A 25,349-nucleotide genomic window follows, 5' to 3' on the forward strand; every position below is an offset into this window, starting at 1 on the left:
CAATGTGAACAAACAAAATGTTGCATTTTTCATGCCCCAGGTTCAAAACCCCCCGTGAGGTCTAAGTCTTGTTTTCAAACTAATGGCTGTGTTTGAACTCAAGCACTGATCCCATTTCCAGGCAGACAGCAGAACCCTCTCCTCCCTTCCAAGTCCCAAAGAGCCTCTAAGGCTTTTGACAAAAAGGGGGATTTGCCTCAGTTCCAGGCACCAATGCTGTTGCACCAGTGCAGACCCCTAGCGAAGACAAGGTAAATCATGCTTTGGATGAGAGCGGCTCACCTCTGCGTGGACCTGGGTAAAGAGCACCAACTCACAGGATGGATTACCTTGGCTACAGCTTTGCAACACATCCAGTTGGGAATTTTGTAACTAACCTTTTTTGGGGGGGCTGGGGGGAGGGAGAGGGGAAGAGTGGTAAAAATTACAATGACCCAAAACTGAAACTCGTCACAGGAAAGAGTCGGATTTGATTCATTTTTCAACACGAAAACATTTGAAAAAAGTTTAAAAATCAGCAAAATGTTTCATTTTGACATTTTCTAAATGGAGAATTCCTGTTTTCTTCTCTGAAATGCCTTTTCATTTTGCAACTTAAGCAAATTATAGTAAAAGAAAACAAAATGTTAAAAGTGAAACAAAAACGTATTATTGACCCACACTGAAATTTTACTTATTTATTTTGCGATTTTTGGGTCGCAAACATGTTCCAGATTTAGATTTTCCATCCTGATTCAGGACAGGAAAACTTTGATCTCTCAGATTCTCACAGGATGGGAAAACCATTTCTCACCCAGCTCTATGTTGCTCTGGGGCACCTCCAATGCTGGCTGGAGTTGGGGCAAATTCCCCAGCATAGGCCAGGCCTTAAAAACAAGAGCTCCCCACTTCACAGTCTCAAACACTGTTCTTTGCCCTTTCTCCAACAAAGAAAAGTGACAGTACTTATAATGCTGAGGAACCCAGTACATACATGATAAATCAGTTTGCGTCCTGTTACAAGCATCAGAACTCCTGCACACCATCTCTTTCTCCTGCAGCATTTGCGTCCTACAGCATATTTTTGAACTAGAAAAACATTTCAAACGTATAAACACGAACACCATATATTCTATTGTATATAGGTTTATATACGATCCTTATCATACCAGGAGATCAAGAAATTGATGTCCAGTAGCCTTTTCACAACATTGTGTTAATCAACAACACATAACAAGAGCACAACCTGAAGGTGGTTGTTTAGAATTTTTGTGTAAATTAATTTATGCTGACAACATCACTTTTGCAATACAAGGCAAAGATCTCACCACCTTCAGCAACTCTCTCTCCACTGACCTGCAGAATACTTTCAGTAGTGGAAGCTCCATCCCAAAGCCACCAAAATCTTGGTAATAGCCTTTCACCTAAACAACAAAGCCATCAAAGAATCACTCAGTGTCACCTTTTGTGGTCAACAGATCCGTAATGAGCCCTATCCAAGTACTTGGGCATAACCCTGGACAGATGCTTGACTTTTAAAGCTCATCTGGCAAAGGCACATGAAAATGTAAAAACAAAGACTAGCCTCATCCCAAAACTTTCTGGCACTCGGGATGACGATCCATCCACACTTGGAACAGGGACTCTAGTACTGGTATATTCAATGGCTGAATATTGCGCACTCGTCTCTGCGAGTAGCTCACTTACCAAATCGCTGGATGTACAGCTTAATGCTGCTATGAGAATCATAACTGGAACATGAAAATCAAGACCCATTCAATGGTTGCTCACTCTGGCACATACACCCCGCCTAACATTCACACAGAGAAAGAGTCTCCCCCCACCCTTGTGAGTGCAATCAAACCATGGCCAGCTTGAACTTACCAATTCACGAGGACCTCCAGAACCTTCTGAAGACACACCTGAAATCTTGCAAGCCTTTTTGGGGTTGGGCTAAATACTTAAAGTGTCCACATGCAATCCTAAAGTGCCCTGGGAATAATTCTGGGATAATGCTCATGTCCCAAACACATCTGTTGGCCGCCACCCCCCAAAACAACTTTGAGGCTTCAACCTACCCTGGAAATAGTGGTTGACTTTGAACCATTCCAGAACATCGCATGGAAGATGCTGTCATCTCTTACACATCTGGGAGATGAGAGACAGTGCACAATGTGACTGTGGACACCAGCTGCAAACTATACATGCATGCCCACTTAAATCATTGGCTGGAAGCATCTCAGGTTTGCACCAAGCCACTTGTGAAGCTACTCGCTGGCTCAGTAATCTGAACGTGGTTATGTGAACGTTGCTCATCACCTCTCTTGCCATATGAAAGACTGCCCCAGCCCTGCAGACTCAGAACCCCTTCTAATAATGAATTAAGCATTGTGACTAACATCTTTCACATGTGGTTTGTGCTTTCTCTCATCCCAGGGGGAAAGTTGTGTGTGCAGTGGAGTGTTTTGTTTTGGTAGGGTGTTTTGTTTTGTTTTTCTTAAACACAAATGTACACACTGCTATGTGTTAGAGAATGCAAGGTCAGAAAAGTGCACCTTGCACTTTGGAGCAGAAGGTGAGGTTTGAGACGTCCTTTGTACCTGTGGGAAGTCTCTGCAGTCTGGGATCAGCCCCTCAGAAACTTCTGTCTCTTGCACAGGTGGCTTCATGTCGAAAGTTCTGTTGTGCCCAAGGAGAGACTTTCTGACTGTCAAAGCATCAGTAACTCACAAGGAATTTGCAGTATTGCCAACCCTAAACATTCAAAAATCAGGAGTCAGACCCCAAAGATATCATACAACTGGCCACAAAATATATAGTCTTTTTTTTGGGGGGGTGGGGTGGGGGTGGGTCCGTCTTGATTTTTGACCTCCTCTTGCCCCGCCAGGTGCTGGGTGCCTGTGGGTGAGAGAGACAGACAGACACCTGCTGCCAGAGTTCTCACTGATGCTTGAGTGCCGAGCTTCCAGCTTCTCCCCACACCCCACCTCCTAATTAACTGTCTCCTCCCAGCTGCATCGCTACTCCTTCTCCAGCTCCAAAATTAATTATGCATCCCCTAAGTCCCCACATCAGTTCTCCCCTGGCCCCAAACCTGCTGCTCCTCTAGCGCCAGTTGCTCTCCTCTCCCTGCCCCCAGACATGGGGTTGCAGGGATGAGGAGGGGGAAGCCAAGAGCTGACGTACCCATTGTCCATAGGAGAGGAGGAGGACTGGAGCTGGCCTGAGTGACTGGGCTCTGTCTACTCTCCCCTCCCCTCCTGTCAGAAGGGAGTCAGTGGCTCCGTCTCTCCCGCTTTCCCCACAACCTCCTCTTGGCTTGGGGTGGGGGAGCTCTGCCTTCTTCCTGCAGCCGCTCTGAATGGTGGCTCTTCTCCAAGAGGTGGGCAAACGCGGACGACAGCCAATCAGAGGGAGCTTTTCCCCTAGGCAGGGCTGCAGTTCAAGAGAGGGCTGGAGCTTCTGGCATCATAGCTAGGCTGGGCCCCTTGAGAACTGGGAACACTGTATCTGCTTGACAGCACATGGCAGATGGAGGATGCTGGTGGGGTGCACAGAAAACAGAGCAAGCTGGTTCACACAGAGCCCTAGGGGGAAGATTTTCCAAAGCTCCTGAGGGATTAAGGAGCACACGTTGCATTGACTTTTAGTGGGAACTGGGCTCGAGTCCTTTAGGAACTTTGGAAAATGCCTCCCCCAAATGTGGAACTAGACAAGTGCCTCGAGTCACTTTGGCCGAGGGGAAGAGCACACTGCCTCCTGCTGGACAAGTTACTTCCAATACGCTGTGTCCCGAGAATGGCAACAGCTCCCCCCACCCTGGTGCACCAGGGCTCAGAGAGCAACCTCAATGACACACGTAGCTGCGGGAGGATGTGGGAACTGAGCCATGGTTTAGCCTTTGGATGCAAGTCACTTAACCTCTTTGGCCCTGATGCAAAGCCAACTGTCGACAGCGAGAGTCTTCCCATTGACTTCAGTGGGTTTTGGATTAGGCCCTGTGGGGCAGATTTTCAAGTGCTCAGCATCTACCTCTAGAGACAGATTTCCGAGAAGCTCTCCTATTTCCAGAAACACTCAGCCTCCAACAGCAACCAGTGTGCTGAGACCTGTGTCTAAACACCCTCCCCTTATTTAGCTGCCCAAAAGGGAACTGAGCTTTTGAAATCTGGGTCAGTGTCTCTCTAGTTTCCCTATCTCTGAAATAGGGATAACTGTGTAACCACATCACAGGGATACAAGGTGGATTAATCAGCATTTGTAACAGTGCTTGGAAGATACCAACTGTCAGGGATATTTCTCTAAATAAGAGGGTCATGGCTTGGTCACTCACTTGCTTCTATTATTTTGGATGCATACAATGTCTTCTCCTCTCCTGACCCTAAAAAAAAATAAATAAAAAAATTTGGTCCTTTGGCAACACTGGGCTTTTTTCACCTGTTTCTAAACTAGCAAAAGCCTGGCACTTGCTTTCATGTCCAGATACAGTTTTGTCAGCAAGTTCGGCAGGAACAAGAATGGGTCTTGCAATCAACAGCCATACACGCAGCAAGCGAAGGTCCAAGATATCACCACCTACAGTATATTTCAGTACCAGAAGTTCACGTTGCCAAGATCTGCATCCAAACAATGGGCTAGTATCACTTTAAATTATTTCTGAATAGACTCGAACCCCTTGTGTTCTCTCACTTGGCAGCACTGATCACGTCAAGTATCATGTTTCATGCTGGAGAGGCCTTGGAGCTTTGTATTTCCTGCTTGCTTTCGAGCAGACAAAAGAAAGAGGGAATCCCCGGTGAGAAGCGCTGTTTCCCTGAAATATGGGGGATGTGCTCAGTAACCTTAGGCACCAGAAAATAATCCACTCCAGAGTCCTCAACTATTGGACAAGGGGGGGGGGGGAGGGTCTGCATATACAGAAAGGATATTTTTATCCATCCGTATTGTTCCAAACATGAGCAAGCCGGAAAGGCTCAGGAAAGCTATTTACAGAAATACGGACGTTCCAGTTCTCTTGGCATGCATTTTCTGCAGCGTGTGTTTGGTTTAAAAGGAAGCCTTCCGAGTAACCTGAAAGTCAAATCGCTGCAGCTACCTACAGACAGCAAATCACAGCAAACAAAAAAGCATGTCTTGAAATATAGCAAAGAATAATTCAGACAGGAAGCCATGCTTTGTCCTCAGGCTGCTGAAAGCATGGACTTACTGAGGGGTTATTCCTAGTAGAACACACTGGATGTTGAAATTGGCTATAGTCTGACTCACAGTGTTTGGAAAAAAAAACAAAAAATCATTAGGGTCATTCAGATTTGATGGAAAATGCCTGCAGCCTGGAGGATCATCTGGGCACGGGTGGCATGGTCATCAAAACCAGTGGGTAGCCCCAAAATCATGATGCTTTCCCCACAGATCTTTAGAGCACCACAAAAAGCAGGAGCATTCCTGTAGAGTATTCCTCCACAATACTCTCAGGGCCCCAGCCCCTCGCAGCAGGCAGCCTATGGGACAACCACACCTCGGGCAAACCCTGGAACACAAGTGGCACAGTACAGAAGGAAGCCCGACTTTAACTTACATGGGGAAACCCTCACACGTCTTCCTTGCCTCCCCACCCTTCCCTCATGAAGCCAGAAGGGTGTCCAAAAGGGAAATGATGCAATCCCGATCCAATTCCCCCCTGCCTTGGAGTGAAATTTGTCCAAAGCACTGCTATTCAGCCAATGGAGAAACTGAGGCACAAAGAGGTGAGGACACGGCAAATCAATGGCTAAGCCAAGAATAGAGCACCAGGTCTCCCGACGCTCACCCCACAACTCCACCAACAGACTGCACCATATCAGAGCCTTCAGCATTTCTCCCGTTGCGAGTTCTGCACTGGACAGACTGGAGCAGGTGCTCCAACGTAGCTGGGGTTAGTCCTTTCTCTGCGACACCCCCCCGAATCACACGGCTAGTTTTATCACATCCATTCAAGTTGCTGCACGTTCACCATTTCCTCCCACTAGTAGGTCTCTGAGTGAGTTCAGCATTGGGAAAAAGTGCCAGTCTGGAGCCCTCTGTCCTGCAGCCAGTGGCCGGACAGGCTTCCAAACATGGGGCACAGCCCAAAGCCTAGTGTGTAGGGAGCAGCTGTAGGGGTGGGAGGGCAGATCGGCTTCCTTAGCCTTTCCCCCCGCCCCGAAGCTGCAGATCATATACGGGGTGCAGTGCTGAAGACCATCAATGCAGAACTGGTCGAGACCATCACCAACTCAAACGCTAATGAAGTGGGGCAGGTGGCATTTGCTGGCCTGAGGAAAAATAAGGTACAAATGGAGCTTCCTGAAGTGTCACTCAATTCCCTGTGCTCTGAGCCAAGGGTGGTAAGTTCAGGTCCCACGGATAGAATGGCGGCTTCTATCCAGGGCTGACGCTCTACAGCAGGGGTGGGCAAACTTTTTGGCCTGAGGGCCACATCGGGATTCCAAAACTGTATGGAGGGCCGGGTAGGGAGGGCTGTGCCTCCCCAAACAGCCTGGCTCCTGCCCCCTATCCACCCTCTCCCACTTCCCGTCCCCTGACTGCCCCCCTCAGAACCTCTGACCCATCCAACCCGCCCTGCTCCTTGTCCCGACCGCCCCCCCCGGGACCCACCCCCTATCCAATCCCCCCAGCTCCCTGTCCCCTGACTGCTCTGACCCCTATCCAGACCCCCGCCCCCTAACAGGCCCCCCGGGACTCCCATGCTTATTCAACCCCCTGCGTCCCCTGACTGGCCCCCACCCAGAACCTCTGCTCCATCCAACTGCCCCCTGCTCCTTATCCAATCCCGCCGCTCCCTGCCCCCTGACCATGCCGCTCAGAGCAGCATGTCTGGCAGCTGCACTGCCCGCCCGGAGACAGCCCCACCGCTGTGCTGCCTGGCAGGAGCTTGCAGCCCCGCCGCCCAGAGTGCTGGTGGCACGGCGAGCTGAGGCTGCAGGGGAGGGGCCGGGGGCTAGCCTCTCCGTCCAGAAGCTCAAGGGCCAGGCAGGATGGTCCCGTGGGCCAGATGTGGCCCACAGGCCGTAGTTTGCCCACCTCTGCTTTACAGCCCTGCAAGAGCAGAGTGTGCCGCCCTGTTCTTTGAGGCAAGGTGGATGCCCCCTGGTATTTGTTTCCAGTTTCTCTCTAGAGGAAGTTAAGGAACCGAAGGGACTTTTTGTAGAGGGCCAGGAAATCTCCTGTCACCTGGCCTACACTCCTCTTCTACTCCAATAGCTTAAAGCACCCATGGCGGCATGAGCCATTGCTAAACCCATAATGGCTGCTCCATTCCCCAGCAGGGCACCACATCTCCCATTCGACAACTCACTGCTTTCCAACACTCCCACTTATCTGTTCCACTCCCCTTGTATAGCCTGCACACAGACAGGAAAGCCTTTAAGAGACCAGCCTCATCTTGAGACTAAATCTCCAGAGGACAGCCCTGCATTGTACAATGAACTCCCACTGACCGCAGGGGCAGCTCTGTGCGTGGAAAGCTTGCAGGAGTGGGCCCTTGGAATGGAATGATCATTTTTAACCAGACACTCATGTTTTCACATACATACAAATACACTCAAATCCAGGCAAATCCAGTCTTATAGCAAGTGTAAGAAGGGAAGCTGTAGGAGCCATCCAGCATGACGGTGTACAGCAGGTTCAGCCTTGGTGAAAGTCAGATCATCTCTCTGTTGTCTGTCAGCATTACCAAGACTGGAACAGAGGAGGAACAGTCGACTGAGTTAAAATGAAGTAATAATCCTGTATGGCCACCCCTTTTTCTTGAGTCCCCACCCTCCAACTGGACTGCAGAGTGCTGTACACTCCCCCCCCCCCAGCACTGGGATGAAATTCAGCACGCCGCAAACACTACACAACAGCTAGGAAGACAAGTGAAGACTAGTTAGCCAACACAATGCACAAGGAACAGTTTATAAAGGCAGCACAATGACAGAATGTCAAGGCAAACACCTTTGACTGTGGTAGAAAATTCAACGGGATCCAAAGACCACTCAATCAAAATCTCAATTTTAGAGCTCATCAAAAATCTGGCCCTTCCAGGCACACAGTGCCCCTGGTACCACACCAGGCCACAGTTTCAGAGGGTAGAGTGCCACCTACTGAATCACCAAAAGCACTTTTTGTAACACATGGTTTTCTTTGAAGCTCTCATATCCATCTACTGACCCAGCCTAAGAACTATGTTTAGTCTATGAGCTGCAATGAGATTACAGCTTGAGGTGTTCTTTGTGTAATGGCAGTGACCCATTGTGCTAGGTGCTGTATAAATACAGTGAGAAAATCTCTGTCCCCAATCTAGACAGACAAAGGGCGGGAAGGAAGTCAGAGGTACGGGTGAAGTGATTTCCCCAATGGTTACACACTAGACCAGTGGCAGAGCTAGGAGTACCCCACAATTGTCCTGACTCCCAGTCCAGTGACCATGTTATGGCAGCTTGCACATGTTGAGGAGGAGGGATAGCATGTTGCTTTGTTGCACCTAAGCCACACCGCTCACTGCTGGAGGCTGCTGTTGGCCCCCGTGGGTAGTTGGATGGAAGAACACACAAACGCCAATGTTCGGTTAAGTTGTAGGAATTTATTTTAAATAACCTACAGTTGATTAAAAGGGAATTCATGATAAAAATAGAAGATACTTGTTGAGGAAAGACTGCGGGAAATGGTCTTCTCACACACACTAAGCTAACAATGCCTCTAAAACTAATGATTATAGCAAAAAAAAAAAAAAAAAAGGTTTCACATTAAAATTCTGCTTTTTAATTTTTAAAATTTTTGTACACAATTACAAAAGAAAAAAATAAAAGCCCTAAAATCTTGATTATTTTTCCTTTTTTGGACCAATGCTCATTTCCCTCGAAATTTATTGACCTGTGAAACTTCTTTTTACACAATAAAATCTTTCAAGTAAAAGAGGGGAGGGGGGTTAAAAAAAAAGGGGGGAAGCAAAGAAAACAGTCTGCCAAACCTAAAAAGTGGGTATTCTTGAAGTGTATAGAGCATGCTCAGAACAAAGGATGATGGGAAAATTGTTTGTCACTGATTTCATTTCTCCTCAAATTCCACACTCATCCCTCCCCCCCACACTCATCCATCCCTCCCCATTTCCCCCCCAAAATCTACACGATCTTTAAGATCAAGAAGAAAAACGTTTAAATATTTTAAAATAATTAAAAGAAATAAAAATTCACATTTAAAAAAGAACACTCAAGTCAGGAAGCATCTTCCCATCATGCTTTGCTTTGAACAGATGTGGTGGGTTGTTTTGCGTTTTTATTAAATTCATGTTCCAATGCCACGATTGTTTTGAGTAAAACCAACAAAAAATAAAATAAAATAAAAGCAGGTACCTCCATGACCATCGTGACAGCTGTGTCAGGTGCGTTGGGTTTTAAAATTTTGTTAAATTCCTGAAATGGGGCAGAGGGAGGGGCAGGGGTTTAAGGAGTCCATTTTCTATTAAAATATAGAAGTTATTGCAAAACCCTAACTGTAAAAACGCACCAATATAATTGGATTTTGTATACAGTAGCTAAAGATCCCCCAAGCTATTCAGTGTAATGATGAATTTGCCTGGTGGAAGGTTGACAAATCCCCCATCCACTTGCCCTGCCTCGAGAGAAACAAAACAAAACAAAACCAAACTAAACCATACAGCTAGAATTTGGATCTCTGAAACATTTTTAAATAAGTTGTCCATAGGACAACTGGCTCAGCTCCTTTATAATATTTCCAGGTTTATCTTTTCTCAAAGATGTTGGTTTCTTTGTCTGATGCTCGCTTGCCCCTCCTTACCCCCTCCCCCACAATTAGGACAAGTAAGGCTCACAGTTTATCAATCTCCCTAAAACCAGGCTTCCCCCCACCCCTTTTTCCATAAAATCCAGCTCATTAAAAACAGGTTAAAACTCATAATCTTCGTCTGCCATGTCAATTGCCCAGGCAAATTTCTCTCGTTGGGTTTTGTTATAAATCTTCTCTACAGGAATCCCCCACTTCTTACACCTGAAGGAGAGAAGGAGACAAAAGTTAGTCACCCATGCTCACAAACATGCTCTCTTAATAGGAGCACCTGTCCGAGGATCATTATTCTTTTCGCTCCAATGCAACATTTTTCCTGTTCTCTCCTGTGCCCTCCTACTCACTGGCTCACACAAAGCTGGTCCCCCCCCAGGTTGGATCCTCCCACCAGTCTTGCCAATTCTTGACCAACTCAGCTTGCTGCTAGCTGTCCCGCTCCTTAATATTTGCAAAGAGAGGCTAGGCTAGGCTAATCGGGGACAGGACTCCATTGTGCTTGGCCTGGTACACAAAAGGTATACGACACAGTGCTCGTGTCAAAGAACTTACAACCTGCTACTCCTCCTTCCCAATCTCACCCACTACCCACCCCGCCTGCTGCAGATTTACCTCCCTTCCCACAGTCCTCAAGGTCACCGACATGCCAAACTCAAGGGCATGGGCACCCTTATCTGTCCCCATCACTGTTATCACAGGTCACGTTTGAGACATTACTGCACAACATCTTTCCGATGCCACATGGCAGGCTCTGCAGCTAGCAAGTCCAAGCTGTTTTAGTCACTCGGAGTGATTACTTTGGGATGGGATTTAACTCACAAGGATAACGCTCAAGTTGCAAACCATCCTGCAAGTGCCAGTAGCAAAGGAGATGTAATGGAGATCACAGGACAGGTGTATCTTTGCTAAGAACCATCCAGGCTGCTGAAGAGTTTTTTATCTTGTCTATATGGATGCATTGAAAGCATAATGGAAATCTCTTGGCACCAGCCACCTCTTCTCAAACAGAAGCCTTTGCAGTAGGAATTTCTAATACCGTAGGCAATTTAAAAGGCTGAATTCACCATTGACTGCAGAATCCCCAACTTCTGTGTCTGACAAAGGTTAGGTTGAGACTGTCCACATCGCAAGCCACTTCCCATACAAAACTGGCATGATCGCAGTGTCTGCTCAGAAGGGGCTCAGGACTGAAATAACGAGCAGGATGAGGTGGCTGGCCAAGAGAAGAGAGATGTGCTAGGAGAGCTGAGGGGGAGGGGAAGGAAGTGTTCACAGCATGCCTGTCTCTAGCCTCTACAGATGCTAAATTAAGACACCAAAATGTAAGAAGCAACAATGTAACAGTCACTGCCCTTTTGGTCCCAGAGACACTGTGGTTCCTGCTGGAAAGTGCTCTTAGAAAAAATGACTGAGGTCGGTCTAAAATACAAAAGATTCAGAGAGGCTGAGATTTCCAGGAGGGTCAAGCTACTGCCTGGAAACGGATTACTAGGCAGAGCTGTGCTAAGCCTCCCACCACTCTGGGACAGTGCACACAGCACAGGGGCAGGCGGGAATCCTTCCCCACATGGCAGCTTACCAGGCAACTGAGATCCTGGGATCCAGGTAGTTGAGTTTGGAGGTGCCCAAGGCAATTTGCTTGTTCTCCTCTCTGTCTGTGGCCTGAACCTCCAGCTTCATCAGCTGCTCCTCAATCCTCTGCACGGCTTTTTTCTTACTCTCCACTGTCCTGTGGATGAGGAAAGAATCAGGGAACTGTTCAGAAAGAGCTAGGCCTTCGTGGGAGTGCATTATTATCCTATGGGGATCCAAAGGGACCCTAGTAACTCGCACCTTCCCTGAAAGGATCCAGTGCTTGGCAAATGATACCAGTCAGCACTGAGGTGAAAGGTGACAACACTTTAAACAGTTCAATACACAAAATCAAGAATCTGGTATCAACTAAAGCTATTTGATAACGTTTTAAGGAGGCAGAATGCAGTTCCCCAAGTTGGAATTTGTCCAGGACTCTAGCGGTAACATTCCTATTCCCGTATAAAGAGAAACCCCAGTTTAAAGCCAGGCAGTCCACTCCTGCATGAAGTGGTATGAGATCATCTATTAAGCACAAGAGCGCAGTATTCAGTCTGATCTGAAAGAGGGTCATTTTTCCTACTCTGTTTGTAGAGTACCCCCTTGAAAGTCTAAGTGCAAGTGTACGCTCCTATCTGGTTTTTGCATTCAGCACCCAACACGCTGCTCTGTAGTTTCTACTGGAGCAGACACTAAGATACCAACCATCTCCTACTCTGTGCACCAGAGGGAAAGCACATTGCTCAGCAAACTGCTTCCTGGGAGAGGTAGGTAGGTAGGGCCTGTGTGGCGGAGCAGAACAGAGAGAGGTTTGGACAAGTCATAACAGAATGATTTCTTCACCAGAGACTGAAAATTAACAGAGTGAAGACAGCCCACTCATAGGCTCAGATGATGTGATCTGGGGATTCTGAGGAGTGTTCTGCACTCTCCTGTCACAGACGTGCTTCCAGTCTCTCACTAAACCATCAGCCACATGCCGAGCTCATGGAAGCTTTGCGGGTGAGGGTATGTTTTGTGAAAAGCAGAGATCCATGCAGCTGGCTAGTGACCACGTAAGGAGCGACAATGACAGACTACATTGTGCTCCTCAGCTAGGTGGCCATTTGCTAATGCAGGCTCAAAAGCGTGGGGGTGGGGAACAAAAACTTGGAGGATCATGGATCTGGAGGGAAGGGGGGAGGTATTTAAAGCAGCACCGCTGAAGTAACAATCCCGTTTGGGGCTGTTGCCCTGCGCTGCCGCGTGAGACCTCTTACAGCTTATCTGCACTGAAGCCAGACTTACTTTTTGGACTTTTCATCCCTCCGGACCTTGGCATCAGCTTTGGCGCTTTTCAGTTCTCTCCTGGCATCGGCTAACTGGTCCTTCTTGGCATCGATCTAGAAGAGGCAAAAACCCAGAGAGCAGGGTGGGAATTAGGAGTCACACCCACAAAGTGTAAACGACTACAGAAGAGGGGTTCACTGACATCCAGGTCAACTGTACAAACCTCCTAGCAGATTCGCCACCTGTATCGAAGGGCCTGGGATTCAACCGGTGAAGTATATGTCTGAGTGGGACACGAGTCTGGGGCTTTAAATAAAACCTCACACACTGGGCCTACATTTTCAAAAGTGACCAGTAACTTAAGACACCATAATGGTGTCTAATTTGCTATGCACTTGCCCTCTGACAATCAAGCCCATCCAAGGTGAACACTGGAAAATGGAGTCACTCCAAATCACTAATCACTTTTGTAAAAATTGGGCCATTGGTATTTCAGATGCGTTGTGCACAGAGACCAGCTTGGGGACAGTGCAGAGGGGATTATCTTTGTCACAGAAAGGGGTTCCTGTGGCATTAGGAATGTACAGTTCCAACCAGAAGGTAGTAAGTAGGATAAAGCCTCTGGTTACTGCTCAGGAATTGGCATCTGAGCAAGGGAACTGAGTGGAAGTATAGTAGGATTTGACAAAGCAGAGCTGGCCAATAGCCCATTTAGTCAGTTAGCCTCTCTGAATATGCTGGATGCAAACCAATAAAAATTCATCTAAATATACCATACAATCCCATGGAGGGAAATTTCCTGACCCCGGCTTGTGATCAGTTTATGCCCTGAATCATAAAGATTCCATGCTCTTGATATTTTTTGGAAGATTACAAGCACTGAATCTAGACGGTCAGTCTTAGCTTGGGATCTAGTAAGGTTTAAAGATTCCCAGCTCCTTAGTCCTCAACTGCTATTTTGAAACTCTCCTCCTCCTCCCAATGTAACAACTCAAGTCAGTTGTAAAAATCAGGGGTGGGGGCAGCCAGGTTAGGTGTTACAGAAGCAAGAGAACACCCTAATGCTAAAACAGAACACCTTATTGAGAGGGTTATTTTAAAGTCAGGCTGTGAACAGACCTAGCCACATTTTGACCTCATGGCCTTCGGCAGAAACAATCTGTAAAGGAAGAGGTCGAGTTAGAGGAGTAGAGTGCACTGCACGCAAAAGCTGAATTGATACAAAGGTCTACCAGGCCACTCTGAAAGGAGTAGACACCTGCTCTGGTTTCCTTTCAGGGCCACAAATCTGAGAAAAGGACTGTGGTTTTAAGTTAAGTGTCCTCAGCGTGCAAATCAGACTTTGCTGAGGGGAAAATGACATGTTGCAAGGAAGATATTCTAGGGACTTTTTTGGCTTAGAAAGCCAGCTCATGACCTTGGCACCTGGTTGGTTGGCTAGGGGGCAGAAAGTTAGCTGAGAGGTGGCCGATTTCGTTCTATCCAAGTGAAAAAGGGTGCTTGTGTCTCAGACAGTCTGTCCTCAAGTGGAAGATTTCTTTTTAAAAACCAGAGGACTCGTTACAAGACAGAGTGGTTTCAGACCCAGCCACACTAGCACTCCGTAGGCAGTGGAAAGTGGACTCCCCTTCAGTGGGATTTGCTACACCGCAATTAGAAGCAAATGATGATACACCCACAACCAAAGGAAAAAAAAAGTGATTGCTAGCTCTGCCTTTAATCGAAAGGAGACTAAAAATTACCTTGGTTTGTAGATTCATCATGGATTTCTCAAAAGTCTTTGGTGGCGCCCTCTGGTGGTTACACAAAATAGCAACAGCTCTATTGGCACGATTATAGGAAAGGATCTTTGCTGGGATGTTATCATCCGCTGAAAAAGTCGAAAAGCAGGTGAAACAATTCTGAGAGGTTGAGCAGCCACGGACATGCGCCGTTGCTTTTACTGATTCATATTCACTAATGAGGCTAAGTTAGTCTGAATTCATCTCTAGTATGCCAGCCTCATTTAAATCCCAAACCCAAATTTTATTCTGGGACCAAGGAGTTAAAGATGCCATTTACTTCTCTTTGTGTACCACAGTCATGAGTAATTTCAGCAGAGAAGAGCTCATCACAGTCAACAATGGAGAGGGACAACATATCTTGCAGTCAGAACAGAGTAAGTGAGGATTGTTCTTGATAGTACGTAACCTTGGGCCTGACACTTAACTGTGCTAAGCCGCCATTCCCCCTTCTGTAGGAAGGACGGTATCTCCTTGCCTTAGAAGGAGGGCTGGCTCACCCATGTCTTGTGCAGCATTTGGATGGATGGCGTTACAAAAATGGCCAAGTACTAATGTTGGCCTGCACGTCTGAAGGGGGGATTTTCCAGGACACAGCCACTCTCCCTCTCTTCCGACCTCAAAGGGTCACTTCTAGAATTTTAAGTTTCATAAGATAAAAGACACCCATCAAAGACAGTGGGAGGCAGGTAGGTCCTGGAGACCTAGCTGTGCTGGCTGCAGCACACCTGGAGATGATGGTATGAATGCACCAAGATGGCTGTAGGCCAAGTCTGCATCACCCCAGTCCTGGAGTCACTGGCCCATCCCCAGTGCAAGCCAGTAGCCACAGGGCTGTTTTGGCAGCTGTGGATTGGCTAGAGGCTGCAGATCCCTCAACAAACTCTCTCATGTCAGCCATGCCTCTTATGTTGGGGGCTGCAAGGGGAGTAGCATAGATCTAGAATAGCCAACCCTATGCCACCTGGCATTTTAAGGGAATCCCTAGGAAGCCGGTAAAGTCCTCTTTGAGGTTGCCTTGTGCCACTACAGTGGGACAATACAGCCTTGTGAGGGACCAGAATATACTTTCCCAATAATCTAAACACTTCAAGGGAGGTCAAACTTTGGAACTTAAGCCAAAAGAGGGGAGAGTTTTTGGGGAAATCCTAAGCCATGTTTCATCCTAAATAATTTGTCCATCCCGTTCCTAGGGTTTTGGGCCTCATTATCCAGCAAGACCATTTTGTACTCACTGAGGCACCCCGGGGATCCACCCCAAGGCATCACCACCACACAAATCACCACCACAAATGAGGCTAGGTGGTCCCAGACAAATAGCACTTACGGGTAGTGAGTTCTTTTAGCTGTTGCTGTAGCGTGATGGAGGCATTGTAAGTACGGAATACCTTGGCTGTCAGGCCCTCCATAAGGTCTTGAAGATGTTTATTTAAGATACTGGTCTAAGGGAGCAGAAAGAGTTTGAGGTTTCAGTCACTCCAGCATTAGGACTAGAATCCTTCTGAATATTTTCATCCTTGCTAGACTCACAGTCTTGCCATTGGACCAGAGGTTTAACTGTGAATTTCTAGGTATCCACACTATGATCCAGGCAAAGAGAATATGTAACCCATGCCTGGAACCTTGCTGTGTCTTCCTTAGGCCAATATAGGAATAATGGAATATGTGGTAGCTACAACTATTGACAAAATGAACAAGGGGCTGGGGCGGAACTGGGCTGTAGATCCGCACTGATGGAGACTAAGGAGGAGGAAGAACCAGCATCTGATGTGATCACTTGAATGAATGGCAAAGCAATTCTTCTTCCTTCACTGTTATACTTTTGGCCCCAATACGTGGGGGTGGGTCTGTCTCACCTCAGTAGAGGCACTCAGCTCCTTCACAGTGTTTAAGCTGATCTGAGTGTGTGTGTGTGGGGGAGTGGGTAGCAAGGCTATCACCTCACACGTCCCACGCCTCCTCCCCATGCTTAGGCTGCTGTTGCATAGCAACAAGCCCTTAGTCGGAGCAAGCCAGTCTGCTTAAAGACTAAGATTTTAGACCAGTCATGTAAATGGGCACATCCCTACAGAGACAGATGGCCATTGCCTCTGTGCCAGTCTTTGCCAGGCCCACTGGAAGGAGACAGATGAAATCGAGGCCTTCTCTGTGGCAGTACGATTTGCTATTGGCTGGCCAAAACAACAGAGCCATCGTACCACATTCGTCTAATAGCATAGTAAGAATCACTAGGGTTAGAGTAAGGAGCTCTGAAGCAGTATTGTTGCTTACATTGAGTCTGTCAAAGAGGTCATCCTCAGGCTGCTTGTTCTCCATGAACAGCTGTAGATTCTTAAAAACCTACAAGAAAGGAGAAGGGGAAAAAATACTTCACAAGGCAAAGCAAGGAGACTAGATGGCCCTGGGGTTTGGGAATGGGATAGAGAGCCTTTTGCTTCTGGGTTCCCAGTTCAACAGTGCCTGAAGGTCATTACCTTCTAAAGGCTACCTGGTCATCCATGGGAGAAGAGTTGGATCCCATTCCAAGTGGACAGGTATCCACATCCCAAGTCACCACTCAAGCTTGTGCTAACAGTCTCTGCCCTGGCAGCAGAAGAGCCAAGGAGTGAATGGCCCATCTCACACCTCTGAGGTGATCCCTCTAGGTCAGAGCTGAGGGAGACTCTACTACCGCCGTTGCTATTAATTGCTCTGGTTAAAGAGAGAGCCAAGCTGGCACTTTTCCCTGGCAGAACAAGGTTACTCTCGGAGCATCCTTGCTATCCAGTGTGCACCCTAATCCTTCTCCCATTGGGCAGAGTTGCCATCTCAGGCCCAAACCAGTGACGTAAACTGCCTTGGAGCCCTGATACAGCCACATCCCTTAGTTGCATTTGATGTTTCATATAACTACACCACAAGCAGTTACACTCAAAAACAATCAAGGCTTCCTAGATTATGCAGACAGACCATGAATCCCTGCTCTACATGGCTCTGAAATCACTTGAAAATTCAACTTCCAGGCTTTTCAGCCACACATTTTGATAACAAGACGACATCTAATACACAGAGATTTCTATTTCCATAATAATCAATTCCCCCACTGCGAACTCTTAAAGAACACACCCCAAGAGGGACTAATGCCAATGAATTTAGTAACAGAAAAATAGATTTTTCTTTCTTAACCCCTGTGACTCCCTCATTTCTATAACAGCAGCAGTTTGAAAAAAAAAGTCAACATTTACTGCTCTTCACCATTCAACTCGTCACAGCATTACAAACACTGTATTTTACACACTGTGCTATCTGCATAGTTAGTGGGCCAGATTCCTATCTCTTACACCAGAGTAAATACAGCATAAATAACTCCCTGGATTTTGTTTAATGCCTCTGCTTATATTGAATGGATGGAGATTTATTCTGGAGCGATCCAAGTAACAACAGAGATCGAACTGGTGGACTGAATATAAACAAAGCAAATAAATATTGCATGGAACAGGAAGGTCTCAGTCAGCAGGTATGTACTTTGTACAATAGTTCTTAGGTCAGGCATACTTCAGCGAAGCTGCTCCACTGATTTACACCAGAGTACCTGAGAACAGGGCCTAGCCCACTGAAGGCAAACATTCAGACGTGAGCTTCAAGAAAAGCAATCCCTTGTATAATATCCAGGCACATGTCCGTGATACTTGAGGCATAACTCCAAGTTTGCTTACTGCTACACTAGTAACAATGCAGCCCGGTACTGGCCACCCTGTGCCCTTCATGCTGCTGGGGAGGTTTGGCTTTCGCACCTGTGGATATGACTGTGTCCCAAAAACGTCTATCACCGAGAAAAAAGCAGGATGCTAAGGCTGCAGACTAGCAACCCGTCCACATAATGGCTTTAAAATAACCATTGCTGGTCACATAGGTATGGCACGGATTAAATGGCCACCAGCTCAGAGCATGGAGACCTTAGAAAAGGAGAAAACTTCAATAAAGGTGGTTACTTCACATCAGAACCAGGCAGGTGGCAGCCTTACTCCTCCAAAGCACCCACAGAAAGGGAAGGTCAGAAGATAAGCTATCTTATTTTCTGCCTTCACATTTGGATAAAAAACGATGTACAGGAACTGCCACTTCTGGAGATTTTCCACCAGCCAGTTCCTCCTTTCCTTGCAACACTGCACGGGGACAAGAATGAGAAACATCTCACCCTCTTCTCAACGGGGACTTTGTTGTAGTATCGGATGGAGTCTTTACCGAGGAAGTCAAATTCAACCATGTATTCCTGGCCATCCAACTCCGGATGCAAATTAATGTGTTCCACTCGGAGGGAGCAGCAGCCAACGGTGTCCGCTGTCTCCCCTTCTTCCTTCTCATTACCAGCTCTCAGGGCAAGCTACAAATTGAACAAGAGAAGGGGAGGTGGGCAAATGGAATCAAAATAAGAGGTTTAGCATTTCAAACTGCTTTGGTAATTTATGGATTGTGGGGTTCTCTAGGAGTCTTGTCTGCCCAGTAACCAGGGTATTCCGATTTAGCGGGGTACAGTGTGTGCCTGATCTTTGAACAGAAGGGAAGCATGGACATTCAGAGAAGCTAAAGACAGGTAACTCTCAAAAGGAGAGGTTTGAAACTTAGATTACCTACATTAAAATATAGATAGTTGGAGACACAATGAAGTGCAATGGAAGTTATATGCCTGGAGCCAAAAGAGGGAGAAGACATCAAAAGATGCATCAAAATCAGGATAAATAAAAAGTTGATTATATTTTAAACTGGATTTTTTATATAAATTAAAACATTAAAAAAAACCCTGTTTAAAATTAAATTTGACATTATGACAACCTATGGTAAGCCCTAATTTACTATAATTAGTAAAATTATTTAAATAAAAAAGAAAGCTTGTGCCTTAGTTACTTTTGGTTTCATTTTAGCTAGCAGTTGCAGAGAGAACATATATTAGTGTTCTTCATTTGCACTAGTTTATTCAAAGGTGAGAGACACTGACAAAGCTGGCCAAACAGGAAAGCTTTTCCTCTTCCAATATAGGCATACAAACCAGGTGGGAGAGGATGAAATCTATTAATGCTAAAGACATGGGACCAGATTTTCAAAGATATTTAGACACTTTAGGATATAGATAGGTTCCCAGTGGGATATTAAGAGCAAATAAGCAGGTTTAAAAATAAGAATCTGCATAAGTGTAGATTGCGCTATATGATAGCTTAAATAAATGTATATAGCTATAGCGTATCCTCCTCGTTGGCCAAAAGTACCACCACATTTAGAGGCTACATATAATTGCAAACAAACATGTTTTCATATTACCTACCAAGGAGAATGAACCTTTCTTTAGGAAAATAACTAAAAAGTACACATGCAAAACAAGATTAAAAGCAATTATTTACAAAGTTTCCTGCTTGCTAATTTAAATCATGACTAAAATTATTGTGATTTAATTCAATCCACACTGATCAAAATGAGTAATTAATTGGTCACAGAAGCCACACAGCAGTGCTATCACTATTTGGGACACAGTTTTAAATACTACAATTACGTAAACTTGGTGACGGACTACAGTTTTCTTAATTGTGGCAAGAGGAAATAGCACAGTTCACATCAGAGTCGTGAGCTTCATAACTAAGTGGTAATAAAAAGCAGAGCATTTCAGTAGGAGTCAGAAACCACTGGAAGCCAAGGGCCATACAGCCACCTGCAGAGCTCCCACTGATCCAACTGGGGGACTCTGGAATTAACCTGTGACTTTTGTCGGAACAAAACAGTATTGCCCAACATAGCCAGGTTCAGTATGGCAATTTATTGATCTGGATTTCCAGTTAATTGGGAGGAAGTGGAGACCAGAGACACTCCAGGAGAAGACCTCTGGGTCCTCTGAGGACTGGACTTCTAATAGAATAACCAGTAGTTCTCTCAAAGCCCTTCAACTCCCTTATTTAATTTGTGCAGTGGGTGAGCGTTTCTATCAGAATTTTATTTGGGCTTAGGGACAGGTGCCCAACAGCCCAGCATCTTTATTCAGAATGAGGCAGGAAGAGGAAACTGCCAGAAATCAACCCTCACTTTATCAATGAAGTACAGTGCCACAGCTCTCTGTCGCACTTTCATCTCTTTGGACTTCCAGTCTTCTCGATATTGATTCCGTATCTTATCCACACACTTCTTCAACCTCCGAGCCGTCTCGTATTTCTGCCAGTCCTTCTCACCCTGCAGAGACAGTCACAAGAAAGTCAGCACACCTGAAAGTGAGCAGCAGAAGCAGAGAGAGTTCCTACTCAAACCTATGTGCACAAAATCACTGGGAATTCATTGATCAAAGTTCTGCCTGAACTAAGTTCTCATGCAGTTGCACATCGTTCAGTAGCCATGACATCAAGTGCCTGCACAGAAGTCAGAAATCAGATGAGAGAGGTACTTGGTCTTCCAGGCCCCTCAATGTACAAAGGTACCCCCTACTCTATTAAGGAGATTGCAATTTTCTTAGTGGTCCTCTTCTCACAATTAGAGACCCACTCAGTAAAGCCATAAAGACAGCAGAGTGAACTCATTTAAAAAAAGATTTGAATAGCACATTAGATGTGTGTGATGATACGGTTACTATACGTCAGCAGAAATTATGTCCCACCACACACTCAGGTCAAGACTCTTATTTCGCTCCAGGGGAGCCACCGACTAAGTGTAGTGGCTCTCTTAAAAACAGGCAATTTTCCTGCTGAGAAGGCCAAAAATCCGTTCTACTAAAAAAGGAAATCCAATTACCTTCAAAATCTCATCATTTGTTTTACATGATTTGACAATTACCAGCTATCCGTGCCTACAGAGGGGTTTGTTCTTCTCAAAACATCACCGTCGCCTCCATCTTGCAGTGAAGTTACATAGCTGGATTTATGCCTTTTCAATTGACTGACACCCAGCACATAGTTAGGAATTCACTGCATGATCAGGCAGGAGACACTGGGGCCAAACTTAGAGACAAAACTGGCAGAAATTTTCTTCTACGTTTACTCCAGAGCATGAAAGGCTCCCAACTAGGACGGGAACATCCTTTCATCCAGAAATCTGAAAGTACTTCATAGATATTATTCCACACCCCTACCGAATAGCTATTACTCCCTATTTGGCAGATGCGGAAACTAAGGCAAAGTGACTTGCCCAATATCACACAGTGAGTCAATGGTAGAGTAAGAAAAAAGTTGGTCTTGCCTCCCTGTCCGCTGCCTTAACCACTAGATAGACACACTCCCCCCCTTAAGAGAGTTGGTTAAGATACAGCATGGCCAAGCAACTTTCCAAATAAACCATTACCTTGATTCTAGAGCTGGGGTTCAACATGATATATTTAATAGATCCTTGGATGTTTTCTGTCCATGACACCAACCAGGTCACCTTGTTATCATGCCGGACCTCCTTCCATTTGTGACCTGGAGGAGGTGGGGGAACTTTGGAATCCCTGCATAAGGTAACAAAAACAGCGAGAGGAAAGAAGTGGTCTTAATAGACCCCAGGTGACAAAATATAGATGACTAGCAAAGATTAAAGTGTTGATGGACAGCAACAAATATTAAACAAGTCTCTCTCCCTACTCTAGTCTGGGCAACTGCATTTCTGTAGCGGGATAGTAAGATGAATCAAAATGAAAGTCAAAGATCAAGAGATACACAGTCATGGTTATGCTTCTTATGGAATTATTCCCTTTTGTTAACTATTGTGATAAGTAGCATTGTTGGGAAGCTCGTTGCTTTGATTTGGGGATGTTTCTGCAGCTTCACTAGTCTACATGGAGAGGGAGAAGTCTGAAGACCCTACACATTGGTCTGTTGCCTCTTAGGAAACAAGAAAAAGTCAAGTGGGAGATCCATACATAAAATAAATACCCTTTGGCCCCAAGGGAATAGAATGTAACAGGAGCTGCCCTGCACTGTAACAGCAGATGCTGGTGTTGATCAACACTGAGGTGTGTGGACAGAGCTCTGTGTCTGTCTTATGTAAATAATGGCTTGTAGACAACTGATGCTTTCATTATACTTCTCACCCTTCAAAATACCTAAAATGACCAAGAAACCCAACACATGAACTTTTGAATGCTTAGATGCCATGTCAAGTTACATATACGATAAAAAAAAGTTATCCTAACTAGTAAGCAAAGCAAGGTGCAAAGCATCCCATGCTCACTTGCTGCAATTAATGATGATGTCTTCTGGCATGATCCGTCTCTTCAGCATGCCCATTTTGGGATGGTTGCCACGCCCTCTGAAGAGACCAGGGGGTTCAATCTTGAAGTTGGCGATCCTCTCCTTGTGGTTATCCATGATACAAAAGCCATATTCTTTTAGTAACCGCTCATTCTCCTCTTTGATTTTCTAGGAAGACACAAAGCAGGGGGATTGCACTGCACCCAAAGACACCAAGTAGCTCAGTGACAGAACGAAGCAAAACTCATTTATTATTTGTATTGCAGTAGCACCTACAGGCCCCAATCCAGACTGGGGCTCCATTGTACTAGGTGCTGTACAAACACTGAATAAAAGGCAGTCTTTGTCCAGAACAGCATACAATCTAAATGGCAAGACAAACAGAAATAAAGTCAGGAACTAATAGTGAAGGCTACGATTTTGTCACAGATGTAACTGAATTCATGACTTCCAGAGACATAGTGACTTCAGACCGTGGTGACTGGGAGCTGCAGGGTCTCCCCACTACCCCTGGGGTGGGGGACCCTGGAACTCCAAGCTGGAACCCCCGCAGCTACCCAGCCACCGCAGGCAGTGTGGGGACTCTGCAGCTCCCCATTTTGTTAGGGATATTTTTAGTAAAAAGTCAAGGACAGGTCACGGGCTTCCGTGAATTTTCTTTATTGACCCTGCAGGACCTGTCCGTGACTTTTACTAAAAACATCCAAGACAAAATCTTAGCCTTACTAATACGCTAATGTAATACATGCAACATGTACAATTTTTTCTAAATTTGTAATTACATTTCACTTGTCTCGGACCTATTTCCTCAAACCAACTGCCTCTCCATTCCCCTCTGTCCATGTGCCACAAACATCAAGTTTAAGGACTTTTGATCCACTGCATTTAACATCATGTTGTTTAAAGAAACAAGCTTCTCACTTTGAGACCTAATAACACAAGGTTGAAAGGTATGAAGAAATCAATCAATGCATCCTTAAATGAAGTTGCACCAACTGAGAAGTGGACCAAAAAAAGCCCCTTCTACTCTATTAGTTATCTGGGGTGGGGTGTGTGTCAACCAATATTTATCAAATAAAAAGCTGAAAGCCAGAAAAGCCAGGCACATGCTCTTTTCCATATTGGGAACCTTTGAATCCTGACACCATGGGGTTCAACTGTATTGGGAAACCCATCCCCCATCCAATTAGAGGAGCTCTGAACCTCACCACTTAGGACAGTTAAACTAGAATTACATTACCCAAGGCACTACATGGAACCAGATTTAGATCTTGTGATAAGTTTCTAGTTCTTACTAAAGTGGGTATCTAGGGGTTGTGTGGGAATGGAGGGAAGACATGCAGATACTCCTTGGAAAAAAAAGCAAACTCTTTGTCCTAGTAACACCGTGGTGCTGAAGGAGAAAGGGCCAGAAATGTTTTATCATCAGAAAGAGAACTGCAGTAGGTGGAGGTTTCTTGCTAAACATTGCTCTCAACATATTACCTATGCAGACATGTTAGAGGGACATAAGTGACACAAGGAATCTCAGGGATGTTACTAGAAAACAAGCTGCTGGCCTCTTAGTCATCACATTAAGATCAGCAGAGAGACAGACTTTTAGCTAGAAGTGCAATACTTCTGCCAATCTCCGCTAGGTGGGGAAGGTTCTAGCAAATCCCTTCAGCGTGAGAGGAGTGACAGACTGCGCATAGATGATATGGCCAGAGGAACGAGTAAAGGATAATGATAAAAAAAACACCTAAATGGCTAGAACAGTCTTCTACAATTCCCTAGAGTACCTGTTTCTCTTCCTTGGACATCTGTTTCCTAGCTTCTGACTGAGCTTTGAAATACTGGCTCATCTGGGAGAAGTCACACTTGTTGAGGTTGGTGATGGTACTCTTTTCTTCTGAAGTCATTTCCTGGGAGGATGAAAGTAGAGCTTGAAACCTTCTTATAGTTAGAATAAGGATATTTAATTGCCCCTCCCAGCCCCTAAAAAGGTATCAAAGGGCAAGTGCTCCTAATAAACACAGCTTCTGCCTGTCTATCAAAGAGCTGTCAACTTCTAGTAAGTACTCAACCTAGTCAGGGAGAATGAGAAAAGGATGAAGAGGGTATATGTGGCACACAGAACATTAACTGTGTCTGATCTTTGCACGCACGGAGTGTATATTCTATTACACAGCAACCTTTCAAACCACTTAGCCATTCAAGGGTTGACGACGTTACTGGGGGAAGGAGAGGCCACCGAGGTAACCCGGGCCAGCTGCCTGAATATGCTTATTCTCTTGGCATGCTTATACTGGTTGGGGTGGTGAAGCTCCTACTTCGCAAGACTCAGAAAGGGGCTAGCCTCTGATACAAAGGTAGTGATGGCTCTTCAATTCCACAGTTTCAGTGGGGCAAAGATTCATAAAATTCCAAAGCCAGAAGGGGTCACTGTGATTGTCTATTCTGACCTCCTGTATAAAACACAGGCCACAGAACTTCTCCAAATAATTCCTAGAGCAGAGCTTCTAGAAAAACATCCAATCTTGATTTTAAAGTGGTCAGTGATGAAGAATCCACTACGACCTTCAGTAAGTAGTTCCAACGATTAGGAACTTTCATTATTAAAAACGTGTGCCTTATTCCCAGCCTGCATTTATCTAGCTATGACTTCCAGCAACTGGATTGTGTTATATCTTTCTCTGTTAGGCAGAAGAGCCCATTATGAAATATTTGTTCCCTGTGTAGGTACTGCTAAACTGTAATCAGGTCACCCCTT

General features: G+C 45.7%; 1 protein-coding gene across 1 annotated transcript in view; it reads right to left on the reverse strand.

Moving 5' to 3' along the window:
* Positions 1 to 8,561: 8,561 nt before the first annotated feature.
* Positions 8,562 to 25,349, reverse strand: part of TOP1 (DNA topoisomerase I) — an 89,367-nt gene continuing 72,579 nt past the window's right edge. The window contains exons 11-21 of the mRNA XM_048819854.2: positions 24,379 to 24,501; positions 22,578 to 22,765; positions 21,711 to 21,855; positions 20,469 to 20,612; positions 18,598 to 18,783; positions 16,692 to 16,760; positions 15,748 to 15,862; positions 14,382 to 14,509; positions 12,658 to 12,752; positions 11,378 to 11,527; positions 8,562 to 10,005 (exon numbers count right to left, since the gene is read on the reverse strand). Of these exons, the coding sequence (XP_048675811.1) occupies positions 9,903 to 10,005; positions 11,378 to 11,527; positions 12,658 to 12,752; positions 14,382 to 14,509; positions 15,748 to 15,862; positions 16,692 to 16,760; positions 18,598 to 18,783; positions 20,469 to 20,612; positions 21,711 to 21,855; positions 22,578 to 22,765; positions 24,379 to 24,501 (1,446 nt within the window). The 3' untranslated portion in view covers positions 8,562 to 9,902. The remainder of the gene's footprint in view (positions 10,006 to 11,377; positions 11,528 to 12,657; positions 12,753 to 14,381; positions 14,510 to 15,747; positions 15,863 to 16,691; positions 16,761 to 18,597; positions 18,784 to 20,468; positions 20,613 to 21,710; positions 21,856 to 22,577; positions 22,766 to 24,378; positions 24,502 to 25,349) is intronic.

Source organism: Caretta caretta, chromosome 13 (assembly GCF_965140235.1).
Source record: "Caretta caretta isolate rCarCar2 chromosome 13, rCarCar1.hap1, whole genome shotgun sequence".
Lineage (NCBI taxonomy): Eukaryota > Metazoa > Chordata > Testudines > Cheloniidae > Caretta > Caretta caretta.